The sequence below is a fragment of the Emericellopsis atlantica genome, assembly GCF_019669845.1.
Source record: "Emericellopsis atlantica unplaced genomic scaffold F5Z01scaffold_28, whole genome shotgun sequence".
In the NCBI taxonomy this organism is placed as follows: Eukaryota; Fungi; Ascomycota; class Sordariomycetes; order Hypocreales; family Bionectriaceae; genus Emericellopsis; species Emericellopsis atlantica.
Window position 1 is genome coordinate 99,596 of NW_025764730.1, and position 14,847 is coordinate 114,442.

The 14,847-nt window shown below is 54.8% G+C and overlaps 7 protein-coding genes across 7 annotated transcripts; 4 read left to right on the forward strand and 3 right to left on the reverse strand.

Moving 5' to 3' along the window:
• The first annotated feature begins 212 nt into the window (after positions 1–212).
• F5Z01DRAFT_287762 (armadillo-type protein) lies at positions 213–3,264 on the forward strand. The gene is made up of 6 exons (XM_046258791.1): positions 213–539; positions 600–737; positions 791–901; positions 957–1,103; positions 1,151–1,524; positions 1,573–3,264. Exons 1-6 carry the CDS (start codon positions 417–419, stop codon positions 2,990–2,992), a joined length of 2,313 nt encoding a protein of 770 aa, XP_046115188.1. The 5' UTR covers positions 213–416; the 3' UTR covers positions 2,993–3,264.
• Positions 3,265–3,535: 271 nt separating this feature from the next.
• F5Z01DRAFT_639416 (uncharacterized protein) lies at positions 3,536–4,750 on the forward strand (the record flags this gene model as incomplete). Its single annotated transcript, XM_046262437.1, has 1 exon — positions 3,536–4,750. The coding sequence occupies one exon, from the start codon at positions 3,536–3,538 to the stop codon at positions 4,748–4,750; it is 1,215 nt and encodes a 404-aa protein (XP_046115189.1).
• Positions 4,751–5,178: 428 nt separating this feature from the next.
• Positions 5,179–6,214, reverse strand: F5Z01DRAFT_627830 (coatomer epsilon subunit-domain-containing protein; the record flags this gene model as incomplete). Its single annotated transcript, XM_046261562.1, has 4 exons — positions 5,179–5,287; positions 5,336–5,574; positions 5,623–5,765; positions 5,821–6,214. The coding sequence occupies 4 exons, from the start codon at positions 6,212–6,214 to the stop codon at positions 5,179–5,181; spliced, it is 885 nt and encodes a 294-aa protein (XP_046115190.1).
• Positions 6,215–6,473: 259 nt separating this feature from the next.
• On the forward strand, positions 6,474–7,591 carry F5Z01DRAFT_663756 (60S ribosomal protein L44). Its single transcript, XM_046264047.1, has 3 exons — positions 6,474–6,558; positions 6,954–7,231; positions 7,291–7,591. The coding sequence occupies exons 1-3, from the start codon at positions 6,556–6,558 to the stop codon at positions 7,328–7,330; spliced, it is 321 nt and encodes a 106-aa protein (XP_046115191.1). The 5' UTR covers positions 6,474–6,555; the 3' UTR covers positions 7,331–7,591.
• On the reverse strand, positions 7,592–9,793 carry F5Z01DRAFT_712423 (ureidoglycolate hydrolase-domain-containing protein; the record flags this gene model as incomplete). Its single annotated transcript, XM_046266486.1, has 4 exons — positions 7,592–8,285; positions 8,344–8,587; positions 8,646–8,782; positions 9,136–9,793. 4 exons carry the CDS (start codon positions 9,791–9,793, stop codon positions 7,678–7,680), a joined length of 1,647 nt encoding a protein of 548 aa, XP_046115192.1. The 3' UTR covers positions 7,592–7,677.
• Positions 9,794–10,270: 477 nt separating this feature from the next.
• On the forward strand, positions 10,271–12,595 carry F5Z01DRAFT_288120 (major facilitator superfamily domain-containing protein). Its single transcript, XM_046258794.1, has 2 exons — positions 10,271–11,298; positions 11,358–12,595. The coding sequence occupies exons 1-2, from the start codon at positions 10,748–10,750 to the stop codon at positions 12,529–12,531; spliced, it is 1,725 nt and encodes a 574-aa protein (XP_046115193.1). The 5' UTR covers positions 10,271–10,747; the 3' UTR covers positions 12,532–12,595.
• Positions 12,596–14,626, reverse strand: F5Z01DRAFT_287775 (uncharacterized protein). Its single transcript, XM_046258792.1, has 4 exons — positions 14,327–14,626; positions 13,453–14,270; positions 13,203–13,390; positions 12,596–13,149 (listed from the first exon to the last, which is right to left on the reverse strand). Exons 1-4 carry the CDS (start codon positions 14,370–14,372, stop codon positions 12,660–12,662), a joined length of 1,542 nt encoding a protein of 513 aa, XP_046115194.1. The 5' UTR covers positions 14,373–14,626; the 3' UTR covers positions 12,596–12,659.
• Positions 14,627–14,847: the final 221 nt, after the last annotated feature.

The window sequence follows — 14,847 nt, forward strand, 5'->3', positions numbered from 1 at the left end:
TCGTAGGCGCGTCAAGATGATGCATCTCGTGTTCAGTTGCGGTCTATCCGCGTGTTAAAGCGACGATGGCTGTGGCAAGGCAACAGAGACGTGTATAAGCGCGCGTCGCCTGCTAGACCACATGTTTGATGAAAACACGGAGCAAAGAGATCAAAAGTGTATCCGTATCAAGGTGCAGAAGTCGGCGCGAGCTGCAGTCAAGGTGCTGGGGACTACGTAGTAGACTAGGCGGGCTTATCGATAAGAGCTTTTGGGAGTTGACACATGTTATCGCGGGGGATCTATCAGCAGCCTTCGTAAACTTGGGGAAGGTCCCGACATTGACGAACGCGACTTTTTGAACCTGGGAGACGCGCTGGGATATCTCTTGCCCTTGGAGATACTACAAATACTACGACTGAGACGCGCGACTTGAGATGGACTTCCTCAAGTCCGCGGTGGCGTCGGCCATTGCCAGCGGGCCCCCTTTCCCATACAGCTTTGGCGATCGTGTCGATGTCGACGAATCTATCTGGACACTGCACAATGGCACGAGGAGGGTTAGTTGCTATTCTATTCAAGGGAGAGATTCTGTGTTCTAACCTTGGATTCGCGAACAGGAAGACGGTTCGAACTGCAGCATCTTTGCGTTCGATATTCCAAACAACAGGGCTCGATTACCGTTGGCCAAGAATGCGCTCAAGAAGATGAAGACCATGAGACATCCCGGTGTGATCAAAGTCCTTGACACAGTCGAAGTGCGCCGAAATTACAGTCGAACAGCGAGCGATCCGTCACTAATCGACGACAGACCGAAACATACATTTACATTGCGACTGAGCGCGTGACGCCGTTGCGATGGCACGTCAAGAGGAAAAGCTTGACTCCAGAAACTATAAAATGGGGACTCAACGGTGTTGCTGTACGAGAGAACGACCGACTCCTGCTCTATGGCGGAAATGCTGACCAGTCGACAGCGGACAGTGAAGTTTATCAACAGTGACGCCGCGTCGATACACGGCAGTCTGAAAGTTGGCTCGGTCTATACGTCAGAAAGCGGCGAGTGGAAGCTCGGTGGCTTTGATGTCCTGAGCAGCGTCAAAGACGACGAGTCTATTATTTATGTTGGTAATGACGCTCGACCCTCCAAACTGAGGCTGACGATTTCCAGACATATGGTGGTCTGGTGCCAGATTCGGGTCGATACTGCCCACCTGAAGTGGCTCAGAATGGCTGGGAGGTTGTCAAGAAAAATCCACAGACAGCTGTCGATGCATTTGATTTCGGTGTGCTGATATACGAGGTGTTCAATGGCGACTACACCAGCCAGAGCCAAGCTGGGACTACCAAGAGCGTACCGCCGACAATGCACGCGAGCTACAAGCGTTTATGCAATGCGAATCCAAAGGCCCGTCTGAGCGTCAGTGCCTTCCTCGATCAGGGCAGCCGGACCAACTCCTTTTTCGACACTCCACTGATCAAGATGACCGAGGGCATTGACAACTTGGGCGTCAAGTCACCGGAAGAGAGGGAGCAGTTTCTAGAGTGAGTCGGAGCATCCATCGGGCCCATGATCCTGCCTAACACTACTAGCGACCTGGACGCACTTACGGACGACTTCCCTGAGGAATTCTTCAAGATGAAAGTGCTGCCCGAAATGCTCAAATCGGTCGAGTTTGGAGGCGGCGGTCCCAAAGCACTGGGCGTCGTCATGAAGATTTCCGCCCAGCTGTCGAATGACGACTTTGAGTCCAAGATGATACCCGTCATTGTGCGACTCTTTGGTAACCCTGATCGCGCCATCCGCGTGTGCTTACTAGACAACCTACCTCTGATGATCGACCGTCTGCCCCAGAAGATTGTTAACGACAAGATTTTCCCGCAAATGGTCACTGGGTTCACGGATTTGGCACCAGTCGTGCGAGAGCAGACTCTGAAATCTGTGTTGGTCATCATCACCAAGCTTTCGGATCGAACAATCAACGGAGATCTCCTCAAGCAACTCGCGAAAACCGCAAACGACGAGCAACCCGGCATTCGCACAAACACAACCATATGCTTGGGCAAGATTGCAAAGAACTTGGGCGCATCATCCAGATCAAAGGTCCTCACAGCTGCGTTCACTCGGTCGTTGAGGGATCCCTTTGTGCATGCTCGTAACGCAGCTCTCATGTCGCTCGGAGCTACAGTGGAGCACTTCTCCGATGAAGACTGCGCGTCGAGGATACTTCCCGTGGTCTGCCCTTGTCTTCTCGATAAGGAGAAGCTGGTGCGAGACTCGGCCAACCGGACTATCGACGTCTACCTACAGAAAATAAGAAAAGCAGCCTCGGATCTACCTGATACAGCGCTGCCGCCGCCACAGGCAGCTGGCGCGGGCGCAGCAGCGCCACGGATGGCGACCCCCAAGACCGGCGAGTCATCTGGATGGACCGGCTGGGCCATCTCGTCTTTCACGAACAAATTGTCATCTGCGGCTGGTGACATGCAGACCAATGGCTCTGGTATGAGCACGCCTGCTCGTGTAGCATCGCCAAACCCCGAGACCAGAAAGCCTGCCACCGCTTCAGCGTCCAATCTGCACAGGCAAGCCGTTGCATCGCCACCCCCAGAGTCATCACGAGGGGGTTCGCCGAATCCCAATGCAGTGGCTCAGGCATTTCTGCCGGAGGACGATGGCGATGATGCGGGCGCAGCGTGGGGTGATATGGGAGACATGGACGACGACGGCACCGTGTCCACCTCGAACACCTCCACGAAGCCAACGACGCAGACAGCAGCGTCGGCGACACCATTTGAAGATGGAGAGCCGGACTTTGCCGCCTGGTTGGCGGAGCGGTCTGGCAAGAAGCCTGGCGCGAAACCGTTGCCCAAGGGCTTGTCAAAGTCATCGAGTTCCATCAAGAAGATAACAACCTCGACGAAACCAACCGCAAAACCAACGATGGCAAAGAAACTGGACTTGAAACCGAAAGAATCTGAAGAAGACGATGCATGGGGAGACGGCTGGTAAATGAGCGATGCGGCGATGAAGCTGATGATGCATGGACATGAGCGCATGGTACGATCTGGGAATAGCATGCTAATATAGAGTTCATTGAACGCGTACTCGGAATCAAATCGGCTCGAATTCAGCATATGGTCAAACAAAATGGTTTCTTAAAATTGTTCTGTGCGACTGGCCTCTTTGTCTCGAAGACGGCTCGAGCGCTCGGTGGCGCACATGCCATCCGCGCTTTGAACAACTCATACATTATACATCAAGGCGCCGCAGCGCATTGGCAAATTCACTTATTTAGACTTTGTTGTTCAATCATGTTGGATGGGTGGACGGGTGGAATGGTGGCTAATGCACGTCTAGCAAAGACAGCTGCCTCGACTTCAGCATCTTCTCACCTGGTCTCGAGATGAATGAAGCCTGCAGAACTCAGATATCAAAGCCACCTCACTCGACTAAGATCTGCCTGGTCACACTTTTGCAAACCATTTTTCAACGTCTTCAGCACTACCTCCTTTCGTCGATCCATGGGATCTTTGTGCCATCTTCGACGCAACAATGGCGGCACGTAACCCCCCTGAAGTCATGAAGGCAACGGAAACTCGGCCCGTTGAGGGTAGCATCATGAGTCGCAAACGCGAGCATCGAGGACTACCGGCTAGCTTCTCTTATAGCATTGGTCGACCACGATCCTCACCTCCTCGAAAAGAAAAAGGCGAGAAGAAATCTGTGAAATCTATCGTTGCCCGGATCGAGGCGGGAGAGGGAACTCGGAATTCACCTTCGTCGCCCACCTGCCATGACGCCCCCAATAGGGCATCGAGTATGGAGAGCTCGTCACAGACGACGACGACAACAACAACAGGGAAAGGCTCGGATAAGAGCGTCGACGGCAGCAGCGCAGCAACCACCGCCAAGGCCACAAAGCCTTGGCTAGCTATAGCGCCAGATGTCGAAGACTATTCACTGACTTTACTCAAATATCGACACTACTATACTGTTACACCACTGGGCAGGTGCTTGGATGTGATTCCTGATTCTCCCGGGGAAGACAAAGCAGTGGTAGAAGGCGCTTTTTCAGGAGACGGTGCCTCAAGAAACGCTATGAATGCGAACGGCTGTCCTCAAACGAAAAAGGTTACAACACAATCGCATGTGCAGCCGAAATACGAACGCAATCCTGCGCAAGTCGACGCTTTCTGGAACAGCATACGACGATACCTACACATCTCAGACGAGGAACTCGAAGGTGTATGCGGAAGTCCTGCCCCATACGAGCGCACTCTCTCCGAGCATGAATCATACAATGGCTGTGCAGTCTTGGATAAGCAAACCGGATTCTACACGCCTCCACTAACAGCAAGCTCCGCTGCGCCGTCGCCTCTACGGTGTCTGTCGTCAGTAACGGTCACGAGCGATAAGCAAAAGCCTCCAAAGAAGAAGCGCCTGCCTTCGACGGAAGAGAAGCTCTTTGAGATTGATGCCTTCCTCCGCGAAGAAGATCCCGCCAGACTGGCCTCTTCGCCCACTCTGACGACGCCAGTGGGCAGGATCTTCAAGAGTAGCGACGAGTACTTTCCTAGAACGAATACACGCGTTTCTCCAAGGAGGAGAGAGACACAGCGACCTGGCGCCAAGAAGAAATCTTGGGCGTTGAGGCTCGAGTTGCCCGAAGCGCCCCCTCGACCCAAGAACAGGTTGAGGCCAATGCGGCATGGCATTAAGGTGCCGCCAGTGATGACGGCCGAAGACGAAGAATACAACTTCTTTTGAGAAAGGACCCCTTTAGGGCAGCGTTCAGAGCGCTCAACGTTCCGGTCAATGATACCCCTGAGCTCTCGCGACATCTCAATAGGGTCCATATTGAGGGGCCTCAAGAAGCGTCCCTCACATTCTGAAATACTTACGCTGCGAAACACGAGATGCGTACGCTTTGCAAGTCGGCATTGCTTCGATTGCTCAATAATAAGTACAAGCTGCTTGTGGTTATGATATCCAGAACGGGAATCAAACATCAAATAATAGCTTTGATCAGATCTTAAGGCCGACCCATGCTGAGAATCCATACCATCGGGATGAAAAACACTTCACTTGTATGACATTAGATAACGGCGAGTTCAAAAGTGTGGATAACGCCATGGTTGCCCTTCTCATACATCATACGCCAGTCATGATAATCAAGTACGCTCCGCAGCTTTTGTCTACGCCGAAACCTTGGCCTTGTACTTGGTCGCCGCTTTGTCAAACAATTCGCTCTTCTCCTCGAGGTCGGCCAGCAGCTGATGCTGAGGCTCCACCTTTTGTAATTTCCTAGATATTGTCAGTGCTACTCTGGTCGACGCAGGGGATTGCACGCACTCAGTCCACTCCTTGGGGTCTTGTCCAGATACGACAGCCAGGACGAGTAGGTTTGCGATAGCCGCCGAGTTCTCGGGGTCCTTCTGTAGCGCCTGCTCAAGCGCAGCCTGGGCCTCCTCTGTCCGGCCGAGGTGCAGCTCACAGACTGCTTGTGAGACCAAGCTCCACGCCGATGATGTCGCGGGTGCCTGTGCCAGTTCCTCGAAGACGTAGAATGCCTGCTGGTACTTTTCACCGCCCTACTTTATGTCAGCGCCATCGATTACCTTCTGGACCGTATCACTCACCACCCTGAGACCGACCCAAGACTCTGCCAGGTTAACGAGCAGGCTATCCTGTGCCCACCTCCGCGCGCCAGTGACTTCTTTCAGTGCGAGATCTGTGCGGTTCTGGGAAATCTGGATCTGGACGATCAATGCGACGGCATCGACTGCTCCCGTTAGCTTCTCTCTCCTAGCTAACATTGGTGCTCGGGACAAGCTTACGGCTGCCTTGGTGCTGAGACAATAGCGCCAACGCCTCGTCGGGCTTCCCAGAAGCCTGGAGGACTATTCCACCAACGACCTGCACCGTCACATTCTCGGGGGCTGAAGAAGCCAGCTTCTCTGCCGTCTTGACCGCCGAATCGGTTTTGCCCAGTGTGAGCTCGGCCAACGCCCCAACAATCTCCAGCTCGGGCTCCGACTTGCCCTTCACTTCAGCGAGAACATCCTCAGCCTGACCGAGGGCGATGCGGGCCCTGAGCTGGAGGACCTTGGCGGGTAGGGCGTTCTCGGACGAAAATGACGAGGTATCAAAGTCGACAACTTCTTGAAATTGCCCTTGGTGGAAGTGGTTGTGGATGTTGATCAATTCGCCTTCGGCCGAGTAAGGATCCATGGTTGCGACTGTAGTTCGGAGCTTTGATGTTTACTCGTGTCTCCAAAGAACACCTTGCGATGCTGGAGCTCTGCTGCCGTTGCCAATGCGTGTCGTTGATTGATGGTGGGGTCTCTCTCCCCTGAGTGGTCCGAGCGTTCGATGACATGAGCAGGTGTGGCGGTGCAGGGCGCAATGTGTGGCTGGTGAGCAGCCCCGCCAGCCACAGCATCGATTGGGTTGGTGGCCGACCCTAGTGCCCACAAAGCAGAGAAATCACAAAACACCCAAATTTCACTCCAACTCCGGAACCTCGCATCACCACACACCCAAGGAAACGGCCACCGCACACAGTCGCCAAAATGGTGAGTGAATATGCCTCCACGCCTCTGATGATTGTTCAGATGCTTCAACGAGCGAGTCTTCCTTTTCGACCATTGATGGTCCTTGTCCGGTGGCGACGCAGCAAGCGATGAATATTCGACGATGACGGCGACGTACGAGCTCGACGACTTTGGCTTGGTTCGGGGGCGCGAGCAGGCCGACAAACTACTGAGGCTGGAGACGTTATCTCTTCTCACCGAAGCAACTCTTTTCCATCTGTGCGACTGACCGTTGGACCGTTCTACGTGTACTGCGCTGCCGCGACAAGACCATCGATTCCGAAATTTGCGACCACCTCGAAGAAGCTTGAGCAACCCCACCATCACTGCGCGACCAAGGAAAAGGAACATGCAGAACTGACACGGATGATTACCAGGTCAACATTCCCAAGACCCGCAACACCTACTGCAAGGGCAAGGAGTGCCGCAAGCACACCCAGCACAAGGTCACCCAGTACAAGGCCGGCAAGGCTTCCCTCTTCGCCCAGGGTAAGCGCCGTTACGACCGCAAGCAGAGCGGTTACGGTGGTCAGACCAAGCCCGTCTTCCACAAGAAGGCCAAGACCACCAAGAAGGTTGTGCTGCGTCTTGAGTGCGTCAAGTGCAAGACCAAGTGCCAGCTTGCGCTGAAGCGCTGCAAGCACTTTGAGCTCGGGTGCGTCCCATTCTCCCTCCTCCCCCTCGCGTGCCTGGACCGCGTACTGACTGCAGCAGTGGTGACAAGAAGACAAAGGGTGCGGCTCTGGTGTTCTAAACGAAACGTATCGGCGGAAATCAAAGAAAGTTTGGGGGTCTCTCTGCGCTTTTGCGTGCTTTCTCCTTGCAAGGCATATGGGCATCATGGATCTATTGGCGAAGGGGGGGCACAATCCTCGGTTGAGGATCGGTTCATAGGGATGAATAAAGCACGATATCCCTCTTACCACCATGTCGGCGCACGCTTCTGTCTGGCGTATCCTGCGGCTGCGGCGACACAGCCCTCCATGCACGAAGGACACGCGTTTATGATCAGCTGATATGAATCAAAGCTCGAATACACTCTACTTTGTCCGTGTCTAACGTCTAATGTGCTCGTGGGGTTTGTCCTGGATACGTCACCGTCTAAAAGCCCTCGCCCACCACCAGTGTCCTGCCCCCACCGTACCAGATCGTTCCGATCCTGGCTTCAATGCTGCGTTCCTGTCCCACCATCCACTCGCCAATGAAGTCGCTGTCCTGTTTGTCCCAGACCTCCTTCTCCAGCCACGCGTTGATCTCGTCGATGCGGTCCACCCAGGCCTTCCTCTTCTCGGGCGTATCGTGCTCGGCCTGCGTGATGTAACGCCCCAGTGTAATGTGTGCGCTCGGGACCTGATACCTGGAGCCGACCTCGACGCCTGCCTTCTGGACTTTGTCAAAGATATCCCTGCGGACATGGTGATATGTGTACTCGTCGCCCTGCATGACGTTCTCTGCCGTGTCGGGCGCCGCGGGCGATGGCGACAGGGCAGGCTCGCCGGTCGCAGGGACAAAAGACAAGGCAAAGGCGGAAAGATCATAGGAGATCATCGGCTTGACCAGGCGAGCACGGTGATTGTGAGTGTGGTTGACGATGGACGGCAGCGAGGAGCGCATAGAAGCCGCGAGATCTGCAATCTCTGCAGGCGTCTTCGAAAAGGCCACCTCCAAGGTGGTCATGTGCATGTTCCATGGGGACATGAGCCACATTTCTGTTCATTGACTGCTATCAGACACATGCACTCTGGGGCTTCGGGGCGTTGAACACACCTGGGCATGTCTCTAGGAGGAGGTGTTGAATGTGCGTGGCAAGGCGAATGATGTGGCTAGGCGGCCGTGACCACAGGGCCATGCAATGTCTCTCATCTTTGAATCCGGGCTGAATCTCTGGCTTCTCTAGACGGAGCAAGGTCTGATCGATGAAGAGCTCCTTGAAATCCGATGTGAGGAACTTGTCCTTCTGCTGGGCGTTGCGCTTGGTGCGGTGAGCTGTGTACAGTGCCTCGATCTCTCGCTACACGCGCTGTCAGTTAGATGTCACGGGCGAGCAAGGTGCGTGTATATGCTCTGACATGGTCATTGTTGCAGGCGTTGATGAACGCTGCGTAGGGGTTCTCTCCTGGCTTGCAGACGATGCCAGATGTGTCCTCCAGCTTGTTCAGCACGTCAGTGGTGATTTCGGCGGCCATTGTGTATGGCGAGCGTTGTCCTTCAAGATGGAGCGGCAACAACGGCGATATGCCGAAGAATCCCAAGCTTGGCAAGGCGGCTGTTGCGTTGTTTTCTATCTCCTTTTCCTACTTGCATGACGGCGAGTGACTCGACTGGGTGCGGAGCAGCTGAAGTGGCTGAGCAGGGCTGAAGTTGCTGGAGATTGCGAACACTGCTACTTGAACAGTGTTGTTTCAGTTTCAACGCAATTCATTAAACCATTGCCAGATGTTCTGGTCTAGACGCTGAGAGACTCGTATTTGCGAACTGAAAAGTATTTTTAGAGTTTTGCCTTCTCCTTTACTTGGGGCACTAAGACGTTCATGTCCGGTTCTGCTGAGCCCTCTACACTAAACTCAGCCAGTTGACAATCTTCAATCCCCTGACCACTAGCATGCTGGAAAACCACAAAATCAATGGCGGTTCCCTCCTTTCCTAGTACGACCATGGGAGCATGCCATGTTCCAGCACCATAGGTGACAGCCTGGTCCTTGTTGGCCACAAAAGCCCGCAGTTTGCTCAGGTCTGGTAGCCCTCTCCCGGGTAGGCCCTGTCCCTCTGGTACAGGAAGACCCTCGTCCTGCGGACTGGGTGCAAGGCTAGGCGCCACGACGACGAGGTATTGTGATGCGCTGGACGGTAAAGGTGTAAAGGTCTGTGTGGTGAAAGGATGCCGTTCCAAGAGTTTGACGGTGAACCTTCCGAGTCCGTCGGACAGAGTCTCCAGCGGTCGGGCGGCGCAGACGAACATGGACATCTTGGGCTCGCCAGTCCCACTAGGGGCCTGCGCGTAGTAATTGCCTAGACGACTCACATCTCCATAGCGGATTGCCGAGCCCTGGTTTGCCGAGCTGGCGTTGGAGGGAAGTTTGTGCTGGGCACAGGCTGAAGGATGGACATCTGGTCGCGGGTTGGAGATGACGTCGCCAAAGGGAGCAAAAGCCTCTTGGCTCAAGGGCTGAGCTGTGATGCTGGTTGAGCGTTTGTCGACCTTGATACTGACACTCATGATTTCGTGTTGGCTATCAGTGTAGCAGTCGCCATGGGTGTGATTCGGCGTGCTGGTTCGGGCGACTGTCGTCCTCGTCGATATCGGCGCACAGTGTCAAGTTGTTTTGTACGGTATGAGCGAGTCCCGCGGGAACGTCCGCATGATCCTCGCTCTGTTTATCCAAGTTTTGGGTGCTAGCCAAGTTCGCGGTGAGGGCTTGCCCAGAGTTCGATCAAATGAATGTGGGCGATACATAGGTAGCTTGACATGGAGCAAAAGGAACATATGAGAGGCTTATCTGAGACTTCCTCGAAGCATCGATAAGCTGAGCACGCGATTAAACAGACAGACACGGCGGGAATCTGTTGGAGTATGCGGCACGCTTCCCACGGATAAGATCCTCAATGTGGAGGAATACCTCCGACGAGCGATCCCCGCAGTCTTCAAGTCTGGGGAAATTTGTGCAACTAATGCGCTATGAGTCTCCGCCGTATCACGCGCATTTCTGTGCGTATTGACATGTTCTTGAGAGGTTGCGAATCCAGTCGGACATGGACCTGTTGGGATCTGTGACGATGTCGGGGCGGACAGCTCCGGATTTCGGTGCGCCAGACGGGCCAAACAGCCCCGCACTGTGCCGTTAAACCCGCATCATGGGCGAATCTGGGGTCAGTGACAGTCAAGGTCATGACGAGTCGCCAGCACACTTGAACTTGCGTGGGTGGACAATGAAACCCTAGAGGCCTGAACAATCTTTCCTACAGACCTTGTTTCTCTTTACTCTCTTTCACTCCCGGTCTGTCTCCAGGCTGGTTACCGACGACAGGTCAATCCACGAGTGAACCTTGATGATGCAACCACAACCAGAAACACATGCAAGTAACTACCAAGTACGGTCTTTAAGTAGAATAAGTAGCAAGTCATCCCACACTGAGGGACGCGAGACTACGCTTGACAACCAGCCCCGTCACAATGGGACGGCAGCGTGATGAGGGTCAAGACTCTCATATTGACGACTTTGGGGAGCCCTCACGGAGGATCGACGACCAGCGACAGCCGCTTTCAACAGCATCGTATTCCTCACCACCTGTTTCACCTGACGACCCAGAGGAACAGAGGGATGACCCCAAGCGACCGATAGCATGGCGTGAGCTACCGCGAAAGGACCAACTGATCATCATCACCCTCGCTCGCCTGAGCGAGCCCCTCGTCCAAACCTCCCTACAGGCGTACCTGTTCTACCAGCTCAGATCCTTCGACCCCAGCCTTCCCTCGTCCAAGATCTCATCGCAGGCGGGCATCATGCACGCCTCGTTCATGTTCGCCCAATTCCTGACGGGCATGCTTTGGGGCCGGGTGGCCGACTCGCGCTACGCTGGCCGAAAGGTTGTCCTCCTGGTTGGTCTGACGGGAACGGGCCTGTCATGCTTGGGGTTTGGGTTCGCCACGAGTTTCTGGCAGGCTCTGGTCTTTAGAACGATGGGGGGTGCCACGAACGGCAACATTGGCGTCATGAGGACAATGTAAGTGCACCGCTGTAAACGTGCTGTTGCCCTTGACCACACCGATTGACAGGAACCAGGATCAGCGAGATCATCAGGGAGAAGAAGTACCAATCTAGGGCCTTTCTGCTTCTCCCCATGACCTTCAATATCGGCGTCATTGTCGGGCCCATCCTCGGTGGTGTGCTGTCTGACCCTGCCGGATCCTATCCTTCCTTGTTCAAGGGGATACCGTTTTTCGAGAAATACCCATATGCCACGCCCAACATTGTCAGTTCCGTATTCCTCATGTGCGCGGCAGCAGCGGTATGGTTGGGGCTGGAGGAGACACTGGACTCCATCCGTGACACTGGTCATGTGGACTTGGGCATACGTGTGCGCAAGAGCATGGTGGCCTTGTTTCGGAGACGACGACATGGTTATTCGTCTATCCCGACCTCATCCACCCACGATGACAATGATGCCAGCCTGGACCTACCCGAAGCTGGCGCGAAGCCTCAGCCACAAAAACGCTTCACCCAACGATTGCCCTTCAAGCGCGTGTTCACGCCCAACGTGGTACTGACGTTTGTCGCCCATTTCCTCATGGCGTTCCACGTCGGCACCTTCAACTCGCTCTGGTTTGTCTTCCTCAGCACGCCGGTGTACGACCCTGGGGAATCAGACATTACGCCTCAGCTGCCGTTTCGTTTCACGGGTGGCCTCGGACTGAAACCGCAGAGTGTAGGTCTCGCCATGGCAATCTTGGGGACCATTGGTATCTTCATGCAGCTGGTCCTGTATCCCCGGATCAACGCACGCCTGGGCACCATCAGAAGCTGGCGGTATTTCCTGTATACCTTCCCGGTGGCGTACTTCCTGGTGCCGTACTTGAGCATTGTCCCAAGCTCGTCGCCGCCGCCCCATGCCAAGACAGGCCTCGCCATGTGGATGGCGTTTGTAGGCATCCTGATGATACAAGTGCTGGGACGAACCTTTGCCCTTCCAGCTCAGGCCATTCTCATCAACAATTGTTCGCCACACCCAAGCGTCTTGGGCACCGTACATGGCATGGGGCAAAGCGTGAGTAGCGGCGCAAGAACTATTGGCCCCATGGTCGGAGGCTTTGTGTACGGTCTGGGCCTCAATGCTGGTTACGTAGGCCTGGTGTGGTGGTGTCTCAGCGTCATAGCCGTCCTTGGAGTTGTGGCGAGCTGGTTCGTTCGAGAGGGCGATGGCCATGAAATATGGCTCGAGGGGGATGCAGAGGATTAGACTAGCGTAGCTGAATGTGCGAGGAGAACAATACGTTCATAGTCATTCTTCTCACATCAAGGCGGGGATAGATGAACAGAGAGTGAGATAGACCTCATTTGACCATCGCTAAACGCCAATCATATGCATCATAAGAGCTCGCGAGGAGCTTCCGGCGCCTGCTGCGAGCTGCCCCGTCGTGTCATCTGCGGCCGATCTTGGTCTGGCTCCTGTGGCGGACTCTGAGGGGGTTGATCTCGTCTCGCATTCGCTGCTACATCTTGTAGGCCGATACTCTGGCTCGGTGCGTCAAAGCGCTGTGGAAAAATGACGCCCCTGGGCGGGGCTGGTTGCGAGCCATCGTTGGGAAAGCCGTAACCATTGTTGTATGCCGGGGGACTGTATGCCGGGGGGCCGTACGGGGCCTGTGGCCATGCACCATGTTGCTCGCCTGGTGATCCGACAGGCGGGCGATGTTGCGGTGATACCCGTCCGCTGCGGAGGCGCCCGTTGTTTCGATGTCGACGGGCTTCGAGGCAATGACGACCAATCAATGTGACGAGTGTCGCAAGACACATGGCGATGATTAAAGCGCCGAGTATGATACCGTACCGACGGTTCAGCGCGAAAGTGAAGCCACTGTGCATGTCAGTCCTGGGAAGCGCACGGCTGGCAGGGTCAGCGGCACTTACAAGAACCCGTTCATGATGCCCAGCAAGATAACGATCCGTCCGAGCCAAGGATGGATCTTGCCGTAGACGGATAGCAAGTGCGTCCGCCGATAATGACGGTGGTTCAGAACACCCATGATGAACTGACCTATCAGCATGAAAACGACGAAGAACCCAATGACTTGGTGGTAGCTTGTGAACTCCTGAGACTGTCGGCGAGGTTAGCACTCGGGTCCATGCGCCAAAGAGGGACAATAGAGCTTGAACATACTCGCTGGTATCTATAACTTGTGGCGATGCCGACGCCAAAGCCAATGAGCACGAACACCAAGGCAATGGTCTGATTGATGGCGTGCAACTTGACCATGCTCCCCAGCCGTAGCATGACCATACCCAAGGGCATCAGCAGCACTAAAGCCAAGATCATAGCCACAGCGTGCATGGTGGACATGATATCCGCCTTGCGGACGAACTTTTCGTGCAGGATTGCACCCTGACTCCTTGAATCGTCCGTCAGCACCGGCGCCCTCGTTGCGCCATGTGCTCTCGATATATTCATGTAGAATGACCCATACTGCACGTGGAACTTGAGGCTCTCGTCCAGCTGGTTGCTCGTGAAGCCTTCCAATGGACCCAATCCATAGATGCCCTTTTCGCGACCTGAGTTGACGTCGATGCGCCCGCCTTCTGTTCCTTTGGCGGGCCATGTGAAGCAGTTCCGCAAGCACTTGCCCATCACCACCATGTGGTCGTCGTATATGCCTGTGCCCTCTAGGAGCTCGTATTCGAAATCGCGGTAGTACTCGGGCTCGTAGTAGCCATAGGCAACGCGCGGAGAGAAGGTCGTGTTCGACTGGTCCCGGTTGTCGTAGACCATGAGGTACAAGGCGCCCGGCATGTCGTCCGACCCGAGCCCGACAGCACCCCAGGCATGGCTTCGATGAACGCGCAACGTGAACCAGAACTGGTCGGGGTTGTCGTGGGGAATAGCAAAGGCGAAACCTATCGCGCCATCGGAGTTGACAAAGGTCGAGTGATTCGAATGCGGCCCGGCATCAGGCTCTTGAGCGAAGACAGAGGAAAAGAGGGCTTGCGCGGTTAGCGAGAGCTCTCCGATGAAGTAGATCGATGCGAATATGCCTTACCACCGAGCGCCACGAGCGGCGCGAATGCCCAGTGCCTGCACAGCATGCCTCCGGCCCAGAGGTGTGTTGCTGGTGCTGTGCGATTATTACGAAGCCATGGACGTGGATGAACGAGCGTTGTCGAGCACTGCACACGCAGAGAGACAGGCGGCGGCTGTGCAAAGCGAGTTGTCGCTATCGAAGAGAAGGAAGAAGCGAACGATTGGGGTACCAAGAATGGCGATGATGCGTGAACATGTGTATGAAGAGGTCCAGGCGACGGGAATGGGCTTGGCGAGGAGCTGCTATGTACTGTCTATGGAAGTCGGCTTGGCGTTTCCCACGTTTTTCCAGTGGGTATCACGGCTAGGCATTGCCATGGATGAGTGCCATCTTCCCGCCTGGACCCGCCCGGACATTTGACTCCAGCGCCTATTAGAAGCCAAGACAAGGTATGCTTTGGGAGGCAACCAATTGACCATTGACCATTGAATGTGAATCTCACGACGACGCATAATTAGGTTACACACCTCCTGTCACGG

What these genes read in the sequence shown, in the direction of transcription:
- F5Z01DRAFT_288120 (XM_046258794.1), top strand. Translation starts at nt 10,748, where the DNA reads ATGGGACGGCAGCGTGATGAGGGTCAAGACTCTCATATTGACGACTTT. An exon ending in ATTGGCGTCATGAGGACAAT is followed by an intron (nt 11,299 to 11,357) that starts GTAAGTGCACCG and finishes GACAGGAACCAG; the next exon opens with GATCAGCGAGATCATCAGGG.
- F5Z01DRAFT_663756 (XM_046264047.1), top strand. An exon ending in TGCAAGCACTTTGAGCTCGG is followed by an intron (nt 7,232 to 7,290) that starts GTGCGTCCCATT and finishes TGACTGCAGCAG; the next exon opens with TGGTGACAAGAAGACAAAGG.
- F5Z01DRAFT_287775 (XM_046258792.1), bottom strand. Translation starts at nt 14,372, where the DNA reads ATGCTGTGCAGGCACTGGGCATTCGCGCCGCTCGTGGCGCTCGGTG. An exon ending in GCCGCTCGTGGCGCTCGGTG is followed by an intron (nt 14,271 to 14,326) that starts GTAAGGCATATT and finishes TAACCGCGCAAG; the next exon opens with CCCTCTTTTCCTCTGTCTTC. An exon ending in CAAGTTATAGATACCAGCGA is followed by an intron (nt 13,391 to 13,452) that starts GTATGTTCAAGC and finishes CCTCGCCGACAG; the next exon opens with TCTCAGGAGTTCACAAGCTA.
- F5Z01DRAFT_287762 (XM_046258791.1), top strand. Translation starts at nt 417, where the DNA reads ATGGACTTCCTCAAGTCCGCGGTGGCGTCGGCCATTGCCAGCGGGCCC. An exon ending in AAGTCCTTGACACAGTCGAA is followed by an intron (nt 738 to 790) that starts GTGCGCCGAAAT and finishes AATCGACGACAG; the next exon opens with ACCGAAACATACATTTACAT. An exon ending in ACGACGAGTCTATTATTTAT is followed by an intron (nt 1,104 to 1,150) that starts GTTGGTAATGAC and finishes GACGATTTCCAG; the next exon opens with ACATATGGTGGTCTGGTGCC.